The sequence below is a fragment of the Macaca fascicularis genome, chromosome X, assembly GCF_037993035.2.
Source record: "Macaca fascicularis isolate 582-1 chromosome X, T2T-MFA8v1.1".
NCBI lineage: Eukaryota > Metazoa > Chordata > Mammalia > Primates > Cercopithecidae > Macaca > Macaca fascicularis.
This window is the reverse complement of record NC_088395.1, coordinates 53,960,981-53,976,957: the sequence shown is the minus strand read 5'-3', so window position 1 is coordinate 53,976,957 and position 15,977 is coordinate 53,960,981. Positions and strand designations below refer to the sequence as shown.

Genomic DNA, 15,977 nt, shown 5'->3' with positions numbered 1-15,977 from the left:
TATTTCTCTTCATACATTGATTATGAGATTGTCGTGCTACCCACTACACCAAGAGGGCTTCTATTCTCTGCGTATGTTGAGAACTGTATCACAAAGTTTTATAATTTTTGCTTTCCCTATGAAATATAATTTAGAAAACTCAAGAGAAGGAAATTCTGTGGTATTTACCCATGTTTTTACTCGTCTATTCTGTTTTCCTTTCTGGTGTTGAGAGTTTCAGGGTAGGTCTACTGTCGACAAGTTCTTAGTTTTTTTCCATCTGTAAATGTCTTGATTTTTTTTTTCTTTCATTCCTGAAGGATATTTTTCTGGATATAGAACTCTGGGTTAATAGTTCTTTTCTTTCAACACCTAAAGAATGTTTTGCTGTTTCCTTCTGGCCTCTGTGGTTTCTGATGAGATTTTGGCTGTCATTTGAATTGCTTTTCCCCAATAGATAATGTATCATTTCTTGATACTTTCATTCTTTTTTTTTTTTTTCTTAAGTTTTCTGCAGTTTGGCCATGATGTGTTTTTTTTGGCGTGGATTTCTTTGGGTTTATAATGCTGAATGTGTTCACTGAGCTGCTTGAATGTGTAGGTTTATGTCTTTTGCCGTATATGTGAAATTTTTAGCCATTATTTTTCTTTTCTTTTTTGTTTTCTTTTTTTTTTTTTTTTTTGAGAGGGACTCTTACTCTGTTGCCCAGGCTGGAGTGTAGTGGTGCGATCTCGGCTCAGTGCAACCTCCGCCTCCTGGGTTCAAGTGAGTCTTGTGCCTCAGCCTCCCAAGTAGCTGGGATTACAGGCATGTGCCACCATGCCCCGCTAATTTTTGTATTTTTATTTTTTTATTTTTTTATTTTTTTTATTTTTTTTTTTATTTTTTTTGAGACGGAGTCTCGCTGTGTCTCCCAGGCTGGAGTGCAGTGGCGTGATTCGGCTCACTGCAAGCTCCGCCTCCCGGGTTCACGCCATTCTCCCGCCTCAGCCTCCCAAGTAGCTGAGACTACAGGCGCCCGCCACCACGCCCGGCTAGTTTTTTTTTGTATTTTTAGTAGAGACGGGGTTTCACCATGTTAGCCAGGATAGTCTCGATCTCCTGACCTCGTGATCCACCCGCCTCGGCCTCCCAAAGTGCTGGGATTACAGGCTTGAGCCACCGCGCCCGGCCATTTTTGTATTTTTAGTAGAGACGGGGTTTCACCATATTGGCCATGCTGGTCTTGAACTCCTGACCTCAGGTGATCTGCCTGCCTTGTCCTCCCAAAGTACTGGGATTACAGGTGTGAGCTACCGCGCCAGGCCACCATTATTTCTTGAAATACTTTTTTAGACTCATACTCTAACTTCTGCTGGATCTCTGATTACATGAATGTTATGTATCTTGTCTTAGTCCCGCAAGTCCTTAAGTTTATTTTTCTGTGTCTTTTTTCTCTCTGTTCAAGTTCAGATTGGGTAATTTCGGTTTCTCTGTCTTCGAATTATTCTGTTTCTTCTATTGTCTCCATTCTTCTGTTGAGTTTGTCCATTGCATTAATTTTAGATAGAGTTTTTTTTTTTTTTTTGAGACAGAGTCTCGCTCTATCACCCAGGCTGGAGTGCAGTGGCGCGATCTCAGCTCACTGCAACCTCTGCCTCCTGTGTTCCAGTGATTCTCCTGCCTCAGCCTTCCAAGTAGCTGGGATTACGGGCGTGCACCACCTTACCCGGCTAATTTTTATATTTTTAGTAGAGACAGTTTCACCATGCTGGTCAGGCTGGTCTCGAGCTCCTGACCTCGTGATACGCCCACCTCGGCCTCCCAAAGTGCTGGGATTACAGGTGTGAGCCACCACACCTGGCCCAGATACAGTACATTTCAGTCCTAAAATTTTCCTTTGTTTCTTGTGTATTTCTTTGCTGAGAATTTCTATTTTCTATTTTTGTGTCAAGCATGTTTGGAATTGCTCACTAAGGTATTCTTACAATGCTTTCTTTCAAATTCTTGTTATATAATTCTATATTTGTCTAACCATATATTGTCTTATATATATTGGATTGTCTGTTGTTTAACAAGTCTGTTTTTCTCTTCAATTATCAATATTATTGGTATGATTTCATTGGTTTTTTAGAATGTTTAATACATGGTGAGGCAGGTCATTCACTCCCCACCCAACTCCCACCCACATCTGCTTTTCTCTTTTATAGTTTTCTGTTCCCAGGCATTTATTCATCCATCTTTGAATCCTTTGCCTGGTCTATTCCATAATGACTTTTCTATACTGGGCATTTAGTAACTGGTGAATTGAATTTGCCCATTAGCAGTTTGAGTTAATTAATTTACATCTTGGTAGAAATGCCCACACACCAGGTGCAATCTACTTAGTGCCACGAGCATTGAGTGTCTACTGTGTGCCCTAGCATTGGGCTAAGTGCTAAGGACAAAAGATTGATAGGCTGTTTCAGTATAATCTACTAGCCACAATAGCAGCAATAGACGTATTCACCCTTAGTTTTGGAAGCACAGAGAAGAGCGCTTAGTCTAGCCCAGAGGTTTGTGAAAATCTTAGGAGAGCGACACTAGAAGGGTGAGTAGGGGTTAACTAAGAAAAGAAAGAGGAATGGCATTTCAGACATAGGGAAAGGTGGAAGCAAACCAAAACTGTGTGACGCAGCTTATGGATACTAGAGCTTAAACAACAAGGGCTGGGGTGGGTGAAAGTGAAAAGGTAGGTCGACTGAACTTACCACAGAGGCGATTGAGGGCCATTGAAGGTTTATTTGTTTATTTAGTTTCTAATGAAATATTTCAGATGTACCAAAAGATAAAAAGAATAATATAGGTCGGGCGCAGTGGCTCATACCTGTCGCCCAGGCTGGAGTGCAATGGTGTGGTCTCGGCTCACTGCAACCTCCGCCTCCCAGGTTCAAGCGATTCTCCTGCCTCAGCCTCCCGAGTAGCTGGTATTACAGGTGCCTGCTACCATGCCCAGATAATTTTTCTATTTTTAGTAGAGACGGGGTTTTTTCCATGTTGGTCAGGCTGATCTCAAACTCCTGACCTCGGGTGACCCGCCCTCCTCGGCCTCCCAAAGTGCTGGGATTACAGGCATGAGCCACTACGCCTGACCCTAATTTATATTTTAGATATATCGCTCAGGATTGGATGTGAAGGATAGATATGAGATTATTGTAGAGCAGTGGTTTGCAAACAGTTGGGATTCCTTTATACTCTTAAAAATTAAGGACCCAGAAGAGCTTTTTATTGTGTGGTTTATATTTATCAATTTTTACCATATAAATTAAAATAGAAAATTTAAAAATACTTGTTAATTTATTAAAAAATAATTATAAGCCCATTACATGTTAGCATAAATAAAAATTTTTTATGAAAACTATTTTCAAAAATGTTTAGTGGGAAGAGTGACATTGTTTTACATCTTTGCAAATCTCTATAATATCTGGGTTAATCAAAAATTGTTAGATCCCCAGATCTGCTTTTACTTTCATTCTGTTTGATATCACATCATGTACCCTCTGGAAAACTCCACTGTATACCCATGAGAATAAGGGTGAAAAAGGCAAAGAACATCGTAATATTCTCATGAATATAGTTTTGGCATCTCAGCTTCTCTGAAAGAGTCTCAGGGAGCCTGAGGATTCCTTGGACCACACCTTGAGAACATCTGGTGTTGGGGAGCCAGTTTGGAGGCTAACTGCTCTTAAGGAGTTGGGTTTGAGATGAGTAGGTAGTGGAGATAACCAGAGGAAGAAAGGCCCTTTGCCAGCTTTGATTTTACCCTGTTACACTGCAGGATGGATCCATGCTGTGCTGACGCCTGTGGACTGCCTTGCCTTTGGAGGGAACTTCTTACACAGCCTTAACATCGAGATGCAGCTCAAGTGAGTCCTGAAACTATGGTGATTCCATGTTGGCCATTCCTGTCTGCTGGAGTGAGGAGTACAATGTAGAAAGCCAGAAAGGAATGGTTCCTTGTTCCTGATCATGTTCAGCTGAAGATTAACACCTTTTCTGCACTTAATAGTTATTTGACTTTGGGCAAGTTATATAACCTTTGAGCCCAAGTTTCCTAATGTATAAAGCCAGATCTTGCAGAGTCGTTTTGAGGATTAGAGATACAAAGCATCCAGAACAATACCTGATTCATAGTAGGTGCTCGGTAAATGAATCCTTGTTTTTGTTGTTTTGTTTCCTCCTTCTAGAGCCTATGAGATTGAGAAGCGGCTGAGCACAGCAGACCTCTTCAAATTCCCCAACTTTGAGACCATCTGTTGGTATGTGGGAAAGCACATCCTGGACATCTTTCGTGGTATGGAGCCCTTTGCCAACTGTCCTTTTTGCCCCCTCCCCTGAGTGAATGAGTGTGTGTGTATGTGTAAGTAGCGCAGTCAAGACACGATACTATTTCATCACCAGAAAGATCTCAGTATGTAAATTAAAACCATGTTGTGTACCTTAAAGATGTTCAATTTTTAAAAAGTGGTAATTAGTGCTTTAAAAACAATCTCCCTAGTGCTACCCACCCAGCCCCCAGCCCCTTCTTTTTTGAGACAGGATTTCACTCAGTCACCCAGGCTGGAGTGCGGTGGTGCGATCATGGCTCACTGCAGCTTCAAACTCCTGGGCTCAGGCAATCCTCCTAGGAGCCTTTGTTTGCCGAGTAGATAAGACTATAGGCACGGGCCCCCACACCCAGCTAATTTTGTAATTTTTTTGTACGAACAGGGTCTTGCTATGTTGACCAGACTGGTCTCAAACTCCTGGCCTCAAACGATTCTCCCACCTCAGATTCCTTTTGCTGGGGTTACAGGCATGAGCCACAGTACCCAGCAATACTACCCCTTTATAGTTTCACCCACTGTCCCCCCTGTACCATCCATAACTTCTGGAAACCACTAATCTGTTTTCCATTTCTATAATTTTGTCATTTCTTTTTTTTTTTTTTCCCCCCAAGACAGGGTATCACTCTTGTCACCCAGGCTGGAGTGTAGTGGCGTGATCTTGGCTCACTGCAACTTCCACCTCCTGGGTTCAAGCTTCACCTACCTCAGCCTTCTGAGTAGCTGGGATTACAGACACCCGCCACCACACCCAGCTAGTTTTTGTACTTTTTTTTTTTTCTTCTTTTTGAGATGGAGTCTCACTCTGTCGCCAGGCTGGAGTGCAGTGGCGCAATCTCTGCTCACTGCAAACTCCGCCTCCCGGGTTCAAGCGATTCTCCTGCCTCAGCCTCCGGAGTAGCTGGGACTATAGGCACATGCCACCATGCCCAGCTAATTTTTGTATTTTTAGTAGAGACGGGGTTTCACCACGTTGGCTAGGATGGTCTCAATCTCTTAACCTCATGATCTGCCCGCCTCAGCCTCCCAATGTGCTGCGATTACAGGCGTGAGAACCACCACGCCTGGCTGAATTTTGTCATTTCAAGAATATTGTATAAATGGAATCATATAGTATGTGACCTTCTCAGATTCACTTTTTTACTCAGCACAATACATGGCAGGGCATGGATTTTAACCTTTTTGTTTAGCAAGTGTGACTGAGAATATTGGATCACAGTGAAAGTATCTCTATTTCCTGCTGGTTAAGATAAAAAGCTCAATCTGGATAGTCTGAGAGTTTCCTGGATCTGCTTCCCCTGGAGATAAGGCCCAGTCCTGACCGTCCTGGCATCGTTGTTTTGGTTCCTGGGCGTTAGCCCAGTTGGAAGCCAATTTGCTTACTGGGTTTCCTCTTCCCTGATGTGATCGAGAATAGAATGGGTCCCTTACTTAGGCCTAAGATTCTTCAAGTTGACTTGGCCAGGAGAAATCAGTATTGATGAGTTACAAAGAATCTCAGGGGCCATGAGTACAGCCTCATAGCCAATACCTCAAACTCTTACTCTGCCACCCAGACTGTCACTTAAGTTTTCTTTTTTTTTTTTTTTTTTTTTTGAGACAGAGTCTCGCTCTGCCGCCCAGGCTGGAGCGCAGTGGCCGGATCTCAGCTCACTGCAAGCTCCGCCTCCTGGGTTCACGCCATTCTCCTGCCTCAGCCTCCCGAGTAGCTGGGACTACAGGCGCCCACCACCTCACCCGGCTAGTTTTTTTGTATTTTTTAGTAGAGACGGGGTTTCACCGTGTTAGCCAGGATGGTCTCGATCTCCTGACCTCGTGATCCGCCCGTCTCGGCCTCCCAAAGTGCTGGGATTACAGGCTTGAGCCACCGCGCCCGGCCCCACTTAAGTTTTCAATCAAATGTTGGATGACTAACTGTTCATTACTTATTCTAAACAGCTTGGTTCAGTAGAAAATTATTTATAGAGCCTAAATCTGGCTGTTTGTAGTAGCCTCCTGACATAAGGCAGAACACAGCTAATCCATCTTGTACATTAATGGCCCTTCAAGTCTGTGTAGGTAGAATTCATAGTCCTCCTGAGTGTTCTCATTTTGAAACCCAACAGGCACAGTAATGTCATGGAAGGGGCACAAGCCTCAGATTCAAATACACATGGTTTTAGTCATGGCTCTAGCACTTACTAGGTGTGTGCCTTTGGTCTTGACTTTGCCTCTCTGAACCTCAATTTCCTGGGCTGTATAATGAAGATAATACCTTGCTTACAGGATAGGTATAAGGGTTAAATGAGATAATAGATATCACATTCCTAGCACTTAGTAGATACTCAGTAAACGAACACTATTGGAAGAACTGAGATCTGCAGTGGTGCTCAGAACCTTGAGCATTTTCTCTGGTTGTCTTAACAAAAGTCCCAAGTCCTTCACTTTCCTGCATGGCTTTGTTGACACGCTGCTTTCCTCTTTCCTCCTTTAGGTTTGCGAGAGAACAGGAGACACCCTGCTTCCTACCTGGTCCATGGTGGCAAAGCCTTGAACTTGGCCTTTAGAGCCTGGACAAGGAAAGAAGTAAATATGCATATTTCTCTACCTCCTCTGGAATTTTGCCCTTTGTAGGGACTGGATTTGGTAGATGTTTTGGAGAGAGAAGAGTCCAGAGAAGCTTGTGGGCCCCTGGGTGTAGAGTGGAGGCCTGGGCTAGGATTCCTTAGATTACATTTTAAAATCTTTCTTTCTGATGATAAAAAGTAATACAACATTACCCTAGAGTATTGGAAAAATGAGGAAGAGCATAAAGAAGGAAAATTATTGCCTATAATTTTTACACTCAGCGGGAACTACTATTTAACACTTGCCTACATTTCCTTCTGGTCTTTTTTTTTTTTTTTTTTGAGACGGAGTCTCGCTCTGTCGCCCAGGCTGGAGTGCAGTGGCCGGATCTCAGCTCACTGCAAGCTCCGCCTCCCGGGTTCACGCCATTCTCCTGCCTCAGCCTCCGGAGTAGCTGGGACTACAGGCGCCCGCCACCTCGCCCGGCTAGTTTTTTGTATTTTTAGTAGAGACGGGGTTTCACCATGTTAGCCAGGATGGTCTCGATCTCCTGACCTTGTGATCCGCCCGTCTCGGCCTCCCAAAGTGCTGGGATTACAGGCTTGAGCCACCGCGCCCGGCCTTCCTTCTGGTCTTTTTTATGTGCATTTTAAAAACATAATTACTGTCACACTGTGTGGTTGACACTTGAGCAATGTGGAGGTTGGGGCGCAGACCCTGCCCCCCATGCAGTCAGATTTCCACATATAACTTTTGCCTCCCTAAAACCTTAACTGCTAACAACCTACTGTTGACCAGAAGCCTTACCAGTAACATAGTCAACACATATTTTGTATATGTTATTTGTGTTATATACTGTATTACTACAATAAAGTAAGCTGAAAGCGTATGTTTACTGTTCATAAAGTGGAAGTGGATCCTCATAAAGGGCTTTATCCTTGTCTTCACATGGAGTAGGCTGAGAAGGAAGAAAAAGGAGAGGAGTTGGTCTTGGCTGTCCCAGGTGGCAGAGTCAGAAGAAAATCTGCATATAAATGGACCCATACATTTCAAACCCATGTTGTTTAAGGGTCAACTGTATATCCAGTTTTGTGTTTGAATCTATTGGTTTATCTTAATTTTCCTGTGTCACCAAAGTTCTCCAGAAACATTTGATAGTTATGTGATATTCTTTTGCAGGAATGTACCATCCTTGCCTAACTACTTGCTTTTTGCTGCTTCCTTTTTATTTCTTTGAGGGAATAGTTTTAAAGAATCATACAGTAAATGTCTGTTTTTGTCCCTCATTTCTTGATTGTTTCTTCAGGATAGATTCCTGGAAGAACAATTACTGAATCAAAGTATATGAAAAAATGTAAGGCTCTTGATGCATACTGCCAAAGTGGGTTTTAGAAATGTGCAAGTGTCCGTTTATCCAACTGAACACTAATCAGCTATTAAAAAAAAAAAAAAACTCTGTATGTACTGATTTGGAAAGATCTCCAGAATTTGTCAAGTAAAGGTGCACAACCATGTGTATAGTGTGCCACTTTATATGTAAAAACGGGGGAAATAAGAATTATCTTAGTATACACTTGCCTGAATATATGATCTGGGATGTAGAAACTAATGAAAATGGTTACCTGTGGGAGTGGGATGAGATTGATGGCAGGAACAGGGTGGGATTGATGGCAGGGACAGGGTAGGAATGAAGCTTTTCAATATTTTATTTAATTAATTTATTTATTTATGAGACAGAGCCTTGCTCTGTTGCCCAGGCTGGAGTGCAGTGGCACGATCTCAGCTCACTGCAGCCTCTGCCTCCCGGGTTCAAGTGATTCTCGTGCCTCAGCCTCCTGAGTAGCTGGGATTACAGGCATGTGCCACCATGCCTGGCTAATTTTTGTATTTTTAATAGAGATGGGGTTTCACCGTGTTGGCCGGGCTGGTCTCAAACTCCTGGTCTCAAACTCCTGATCCATCCACCTCAGCCTCCCAAAGTGCTGGGATTACAGGCGTGAGCCACCACACCTGGCCTTTCTTTCTTTTCTAATGTAAGCCTTTAGCTGTTAATTTCCTTCTCAGCACCAATATTTGATTTTTGATCCATGTGAACGAATTAACTTTTCAGAATACTGAATTTAAAGAACACACCAAGAAATCAAGAAAAGAAGAAATGTCAACATGTAATCTTAGGCTTTAGATACTCCCTTTTCTGGGTATATTGTGACCAAAGGTCACTGCACTGCAGGCTTAACTTGTACAATCTCCTTAGTTCCTGTTGCCAACCTTCCCCTCAGATATTCTTGGATTTCATATTTTGAGCCTTCCCTTGCTCCCCGGGCTCACCTATACCTGGACCTTAGCCTGCGATTCTGTTTCTCCACACCTCTCAGGTGTGGCTACCTTGGGTTTCATCTCTGACCCCTCCCACGGAGTAAACTTTAGAGTGACTGTGTCCCAAAAACACCAAAAGGGAGGTGGGTGTGCCCCAAGCACTCATGACTCAGGATGGACCCAGGGACCAAGGGATGGCCCCAAACAGAGTGATCAGTGGGAGCTGGAGTAGAGTAGAACATAGTTCTGAGACGCCCATGCTCATGGAAGGACTCTTGTGAAGTGCAGATGATTTGTAGAGGAGGAACCTGCTCCCTTACCTTTCCAGAGACCCTGGTCTGGGAAGGAAGAAGCCATAAGATTATCTAGCTGGGTCAGATGGTTTCTCAGCTCCCCACCTAGCCACGAAAATAAATTACACCAGATAGATGAAAAGAGTTAAAGGAAAAAAAGAGAATTAAACCATGAGAAACAAGGAAATGCTGAGGAATTTTCTCTCAGCCCTCTGGATACAGAAATGAAGTGAAAAGTCACAAAGGAAAACCTTGAGATCTACATAAAAATGTAAATCTTGGTACTCAAAAAGAGGGCAAACAAAAGAGACAACTAACGGATCGCTCTGGGTTGCTGTTGAGCTAGCTGTGGGCCAGTTGCTGCTCAGCACAGAGTTCCTTCCTCACAAGTGGAGAGGCTGGTTTGTCCCCGCTGATCTCTCTGAGGTCCTTGACTTTTTTGAGAGGTGTGGCCCAAACCCACAACTTAGTTCCTTATATCTCTTGATACTGTCTTTTTTAGATAGATGTTTTACAAATATTTTCTCTCAGTCTGTGGCTTACAAAGTAGCAGAGGTGCTGAAACAGGTTTTTCAAAAAGAAGTTTTGCTTTTTAAGTTCAGTTGATCAACTTTTTTCTTTTCGGGTCCATGCTTATGTCCTATCTAAGAAATCTTTGCCTAACTGAAAGCCACAAAGAACTTCTCCTCTGTCTAAAGCAGGAGTTTCCGGCCAGGGTACAGTGGCTCATGCCTGTAATCCAGCACTTTGGGAGGCCGAGGCAGGTGAATCACCCGAGGTCAGGAATTTGAGACCAGCCTGGCCAACATGGCGAAACCCCATCTCTATTAAAAAGACAAAAATTAGCCAGGCATGGTGGCACGTGCCTGTAATCCCAGCTACTGGGGAGGCTGAGGCATGAGAATTGCTTGAACCTGGGAGGCGAAGGTTGCAGTGAGCCAAGACCACCACACCACTGAACTCTAGCCTTGGTGGCAGAGTAAGACTGTCTCAAAAAAATAGTAAGAAGTAAATAAAATATAACAAGGGTTTCCAACCTTTTGGCTTCCCTGGGCCACATTGGAAGAAGAATTGTCTTGGGCCACACATAATAGCTGATGAGCTTAAAAAAGAAAAAAAAAATTACAAAAAAATCACATAGGCTGGGTGCAGTGGTTCGTGCCTGTAATCCCAGCACTTTGGAGGCCAAGGCGAGTGGATCGCCTGAGGTCAGGAGTTCAAGACCAGCCTGGCCAACATGGTGAAACCCCGTATCTACTAAAAATACAAAAAATTAGCTGGGTGTAGTGGTTCACTCCTGTAGTGCCAGCTACTGGGGAGGCTGAAGCAGGAGAATCGCTTGAACCCAGGAGGTGGGGGTTGCAGCGAGCTGAGATGGTGCCATTGCACTTCAGCCTATGCAAGAGTAGCGAAACTCCATCTCAAAATAAACCAAAAAAGGTCTCATAATGTTTTAAGAAATTTTACTCATTTGTGTTGTCACATTCAAAGCCATCCTGGGCAGTGGGTTGGACAAGCATGGTCTAAAGGGTGTATAGTTTTAGGTTTTACATTTAGGTCTATGATCCATTTTACGTTTGTGTTTGTGTGTATGGTGCAAGATATGGATTGAGGTTCTTTTTGTTTTGCATGTGGATATCCAATTGGTCCAGAATCATTTGTTGAAAAGACTACCCTTTCTCCATTGAATTGCGTTGGCATATTTGTCCAAAATCAGTTGTCTCTTTATGTGTGGGTTTATTCCTCATGCCTCTTGTTTGACAGGCTCTGCCAGACCATGAGGATGAGATCCCGGAGACAGTGCGAACCGTACAGCTCATTAAAGATCTGGCCAGGGAGATCCGCCTGGTGGAAGTAAGGAGCATGGGGCAGGGAAGAGAAGGCATTTGGAAAGGCCTTTGAGGCTCAAGTGGCAGGTTAGGCCTCTGCAGTTAGCATGAGAGCCCAGGGGAAGGGTCGGGAAGACCCTACCAAAGACACAATTCATTTATTCAAATAATTATTACTGTGTTTCAAGTGTGCCGCACATTGGGCTAGGTTCTTAAAACACATAAATAGTGCCTGCCCACAAAGAACTCAGCCTAGTAGAGGACCCTGAGCAAAGTTAACCTCTTTGAGTTTCAGTTTCCTCATCTCTAAAATGGGGAATAATTGTACCTACTCAAGGATTGTTAAAAGGATTAGGTAAGGTAATGTGAGTTGAGCACAAAAATAGAGTGCTTGGCACACAGTAGGTGCACAATAAATTCTGACGGTGGGTCATGGTGGTGGGTGGTGGTGGTAGTTGTAGTTGTTGTTGTTATTAATATTTTGACTCAGTCTCTGCATTCTGCAAAATGACAGTTCTCTCGGGGTGAAGATGATTACAAAGCCATGTTTCAACAGGTGGCATATACCACGAGGCAGTAAGGTATAGTGGTAAGAGATTCAGAGAAACCTGGGTTCTGGTTCCTGCTCTGTCACTTGCAAGCCTTTCAGAGCCTCAGTTTCCTCATCTATAAAGTGAGGATAACACTAACCTTTCAGAATTTTGTTAGGATCAAAAGCTAGTATATGTAGAGCCCCTCGCACAGTGCCTGGCAGAGTAAGTACTCAATAAATGTGAGCCATTGTTATTAGTAGACTTTATAGCAAAGAGAGAAGTTGGTGTGGGATGGTGAAGTAGCAGAGGCACCAGAGGAGAACTCCTTTAAGCTCAGAAGCTGTAAAGTTTTATTTAGTGCCCAGGATATATACATCCATGCTGAAGGGTGGTCAAAGTGAGCTGGGAAGTTGTGCTTCTAGCCTCACTGCTTGCAGCATGTTTCACTGCCTACACCATAGCTTACAGTGTCCACCTCCTACCTCTCATTTTCCTCCACTCCCATCTGTCAAAATCATTCAGGATAGTTAAAGGCCTACCTTTTCTCCAGTGCCTCCCACTTAAACCACAAAACTCTGGGCTGGTTGGAAGAGGACTTAGAGATAGAGTATATGTGGTCCATGGGCTTTCAAATGACTTAAAGCAATGGAATCCTTTTTTAAAAATGACATCTTAGGTGGAAGGCCAATATTCAAAGCACAGCTGCTTTGAATAAGATGAAGGTGGGAGGCCTAGGGCTCCACTTGTTCTTTTTATTTGCCTTCTACCTTCCCCCGAATCTCAGGGCTCCTCCCAAGAAGCTCAAAGTAGCCACAGAACATCTTCAGAAATCACCTTTCCAGTCTAGTCCTTTAATTTTACAGCTGAGCAAACAGTCTCAAATGGTCAGATAACTTTCCTGAGCTAGTTACAGAGCTAGCTAGTAGCAGAATTAGGACTAGAACCTCTCCTTTTCTCAAATCCTGTAGTCCTTAGAGTTTGAACCACCCAGATTAGTACTTGATTATTTTATGTTTCATGGCAGCTGCTTAGTGGAGTATTTTCTCTCCAATTTTGACAGTGCTTTGCTCGTCTTCTTACTTGTCAATGGCTGGGTAAAGAAATGCCACCCAATAAATTCTTGATGACTCATTATGTAAAAGCTAGGGTGTGCATATGTGGAGCATCTGTAAGCCACTTCCATGGCAGTGCCACCAGTACCAGGAACAGACCTCTGCTCTTAGTGTTGAGAGAACCCTTGAGTAAGCTCTAACCCCCTCATGTACTAACACTCTTGTAGGACATCTTCCAACAGAACGTTGGGAAGACGAGCAATATCTTTGGGCTGCAGAGGATCTTCCCAGCCGGCTCCATTCCCCTAACCAGGCCAGCCCATTCCACTTCAATGTCCATGTCCAGGCTGTCACTGCCCTCCAAAAATGGTTCAAAGAAGAAAGGCCTGAAGCCCAAGGAACTCTTCAAGAAGGCAGAGCGAAAGGGCAAGGAGAGTTCAGCCTTGGGGCCTGCTGGCCAGTTGAGCTATAATCTCATGGACACATACAATCATCAGGCACTGAAGACAGGCTCTTTCCAGAAAGCAAAGGTGGGTGCTGGCCCATGAGTTCAGCCCAACCCTTTTGGGTGTCCCTTGGAAGAACAGGGTTTCAAAAAGCAGGCTATCCTGTCTGGCTGCCATGTCCCTTAGACCCCCTGGTGTTTGGCTACCAGTCCCACTCATTTAACAGGCATTTATTGAGACCTTTTCTATGCTGGGCACTGTGATAGGTGCTATGGATGTGACTCTCAAGAGGCTGACAGGCGAGTGAGAAAGACAGGCATAAAAACAAATGAGTGCAATCAAGTATTGTGAATGCCACAATCAAGGGTGTGTGTGGGACCCTGAGATACAGAGGAGGGTTAATTCTGTCTGGGTAGGGAAGATTTTCGGAGCTCTTTTCAGAAAACATAACACTTAGCTGAATTTTGAAATGCTGGGATGGGAATGAGATTTGAAAACATTGCGTGTGTCAGGTTGTAGTCTTGAGCAGGTCCTTGAGAAAAGCCCTCCACCAGGGCTCCATCTTGCCTCAAGATTGTGATTCTCTCCATGGGCATCTGAAGATGTGCCCCCTCTTTTTTAAGGGAACATGATTCACAAGATTGATAGGTGTCCCCTGAACCAACCACACATTTTCAAACTCCTGCTCCTGTGATCAGTGGGGGTGTGGGGGGACAGTATAGCAGAAGGCCTTGGCTCAGGTGGTTTTGACAGTGAACTGAACCAGTGAAACCAGAGGGAACGTGCCATCATGATTCCCATGGGAGTCCCAGACAGGTGACAACTGAGCTTCCTACTTCTGCAGTTCAACATCACTGGTGCCTGCTTGAATGACTCAGATGATGACTCACCAGACTTGGACCTTGATGGAAATGAGAGCCCATTGGCCCTATTGATGTCTAACGGCAGGTGAGGTGGGAAGGGGGAGCACAGAGGTACTGGGACTGTCAGTGGTAATATGCCACTGAGACAGGGCATGGAATTGGAATCTAGGGGTTGGGACATGGGTAGGAGGGACTGTACTTAGGGCAATACCTAGATAATATAATGTATCATTGCTTAGTTCAGAGAACCACGGTGTGGTGTTGGAGGTGGGTAGAGGGAGAGGTCTGAAATCGAATTGGCAATCCTGAGAAAGATTTTATCGGTTCTAGAAACTTCAGCAAGTCATTGGGCGAGAACCACTGGCAGCAATAAGTATAGCATACTTACTAAAAGCATTAGTTTTTTCTATACCTTTTGACTTAAGATTAGATTTTTAGGAATTTATAGAAATCCTTGCACACAAGTGTGTAATGATAAATGTTCAGTGTTCGCTGCACCATTGTAATAGTAATTGGAAACATCCAAATGTTCATCAGTAAGGGCTGGATAAATGATGGTACATCTATAGAATGGAATATCATGTAGCCGTTACAAAGAATGAGACAGTTAAATATTGACACAGAAAGATGTTTAAGGCGTATTTTTAAAATCAGATTACAGAATAATAGGAATAGTTCCATTTTTACTTTTAAAAGGGCATGTATGCACATGTATATATGTATGCACGTATGGAAAAGACATATATAGACTTTTGTTTTTTTTGAAGAGGGAGGTTTAAAAATGGAATATACAAGCGTTAGAAATAAAAACAATGTGAAAGAGCACACAGTGAAAAATCTCACACCCATCTCTCTTTCCCTGTTTACCTTCCCATGGACAACCAATGTCAGTGGTTTCCTTCCAGAGATATGTATGTATATTTAGGCAAACAAATAGTGTGTGTGATATATATATATATGTAAATATATTTTTTAAAAAAATAGAGATGGGGTTTCTGTTATTGCCCGGGCTGAGCTCTAACTCCTAGACTCAGGTGATCCTCCCACTTCGGCCTCCAAAGTGCTGGGATTACAGATGTGAGCCACCTTGCCTGACCTAGTTACATATTTTATACTTGTTACACCAAGTTTTTTTTTTGTGTGTGTGTGTTTTGTTTGTTTGTTTGTTTTTTGTTTGTTTTTTTTTTTTTTGAGACAGAGTCTCGCTCTGTTACCCAGGCTGGAGTGCAGTGGTGTGGTCTCGGCTCACTGCAACCTCTGCCCCCTCGGTTCAAGCGATTCTCGTGTCTCAGCCTCCCAAATAGCTGGGACTTCAGGTGCATGCTACCACACCCAGCTAATTTTTGTATTTTTAGTAGAGACAGGGTTTCTACATGTTGGCCAGGCTGGTCTCGAACTCCTGGCCTCGAGTGATCTGCCCGCCTCAGTCTCCCAAAGTGCTGGGATTACAGGCATTAGCCCATGTGCCCGGCCTTGTTATACCAAGTTTTTAACAGTGGTTATCCCTGGAAAGTACAATAGGGAAGGTAAGAGCAAATTTTCACTTGAGTAGCATTTGAATTTTGTACAATGAGCACGTATTTACTTTTCTTTAAATATTTAAGTATTTACTCTTCTTTAAATAATTTTAAAAGAACAAGTTCTAAAAGAATAAAATAAAAGCTGTTTACAACAAAATTATGGACTTGGGGAATCAGGCAATCCAAGGTTTAAATCCCAGCTGTGACACATATTCACTGTTCTACTTTGGCAAACTAATTAACCTATCTGAGCTT

At 43.4% G+C, this 15,977-nt stretch overlaps 1 protein-coding gene across 10 annotated transcripts in view; it reads left to right on the top strand.

Moving 5' to 3' along the window:
* PHF8 (PHD finger protein 8) overlaps window positions 1-15,977 on the top strand; it is a 109,208-nt gene that overhangs the window by 41,471 nt on the left and 51,760 nt on the right. For 5 of the 10 annotated variants that reach the window (XM_005593661.4, XM_065538242.1, XM_065538241.1 and 2 more), the window contains exons 9-14: window positions 3,777-3,864; window positions 4,186-4,292; window positions 6,797-6,888; window positions 11,244-11,333; window positions 13,121-13,423; window positions 14,184-14,287. In XM_005593661.4, the coding sequence (XP_005593718.1) occupies window positions 3,777-3,864; window positions 4,186-4,292; window positions 6,797-6,888; window positions 11,244-11,333; window positions 13,121-13,423; window positions 14,184-14,287 (784 nt within the window). The remainder of the gene's footprint in view (window positions 1-3,776; window positions 3,865-4,185; window positions 4,293-6,796; window positions 6,889-11,243; window positions 11,334-13,120; window positions 13,424-14,183; window positions 14,288-15,977) is intronic. The other 5 variants (XM_005593667.4, XM_074029848.1, XM_065538243.1 and 2 more) reach the window with 1 other exon arrangement.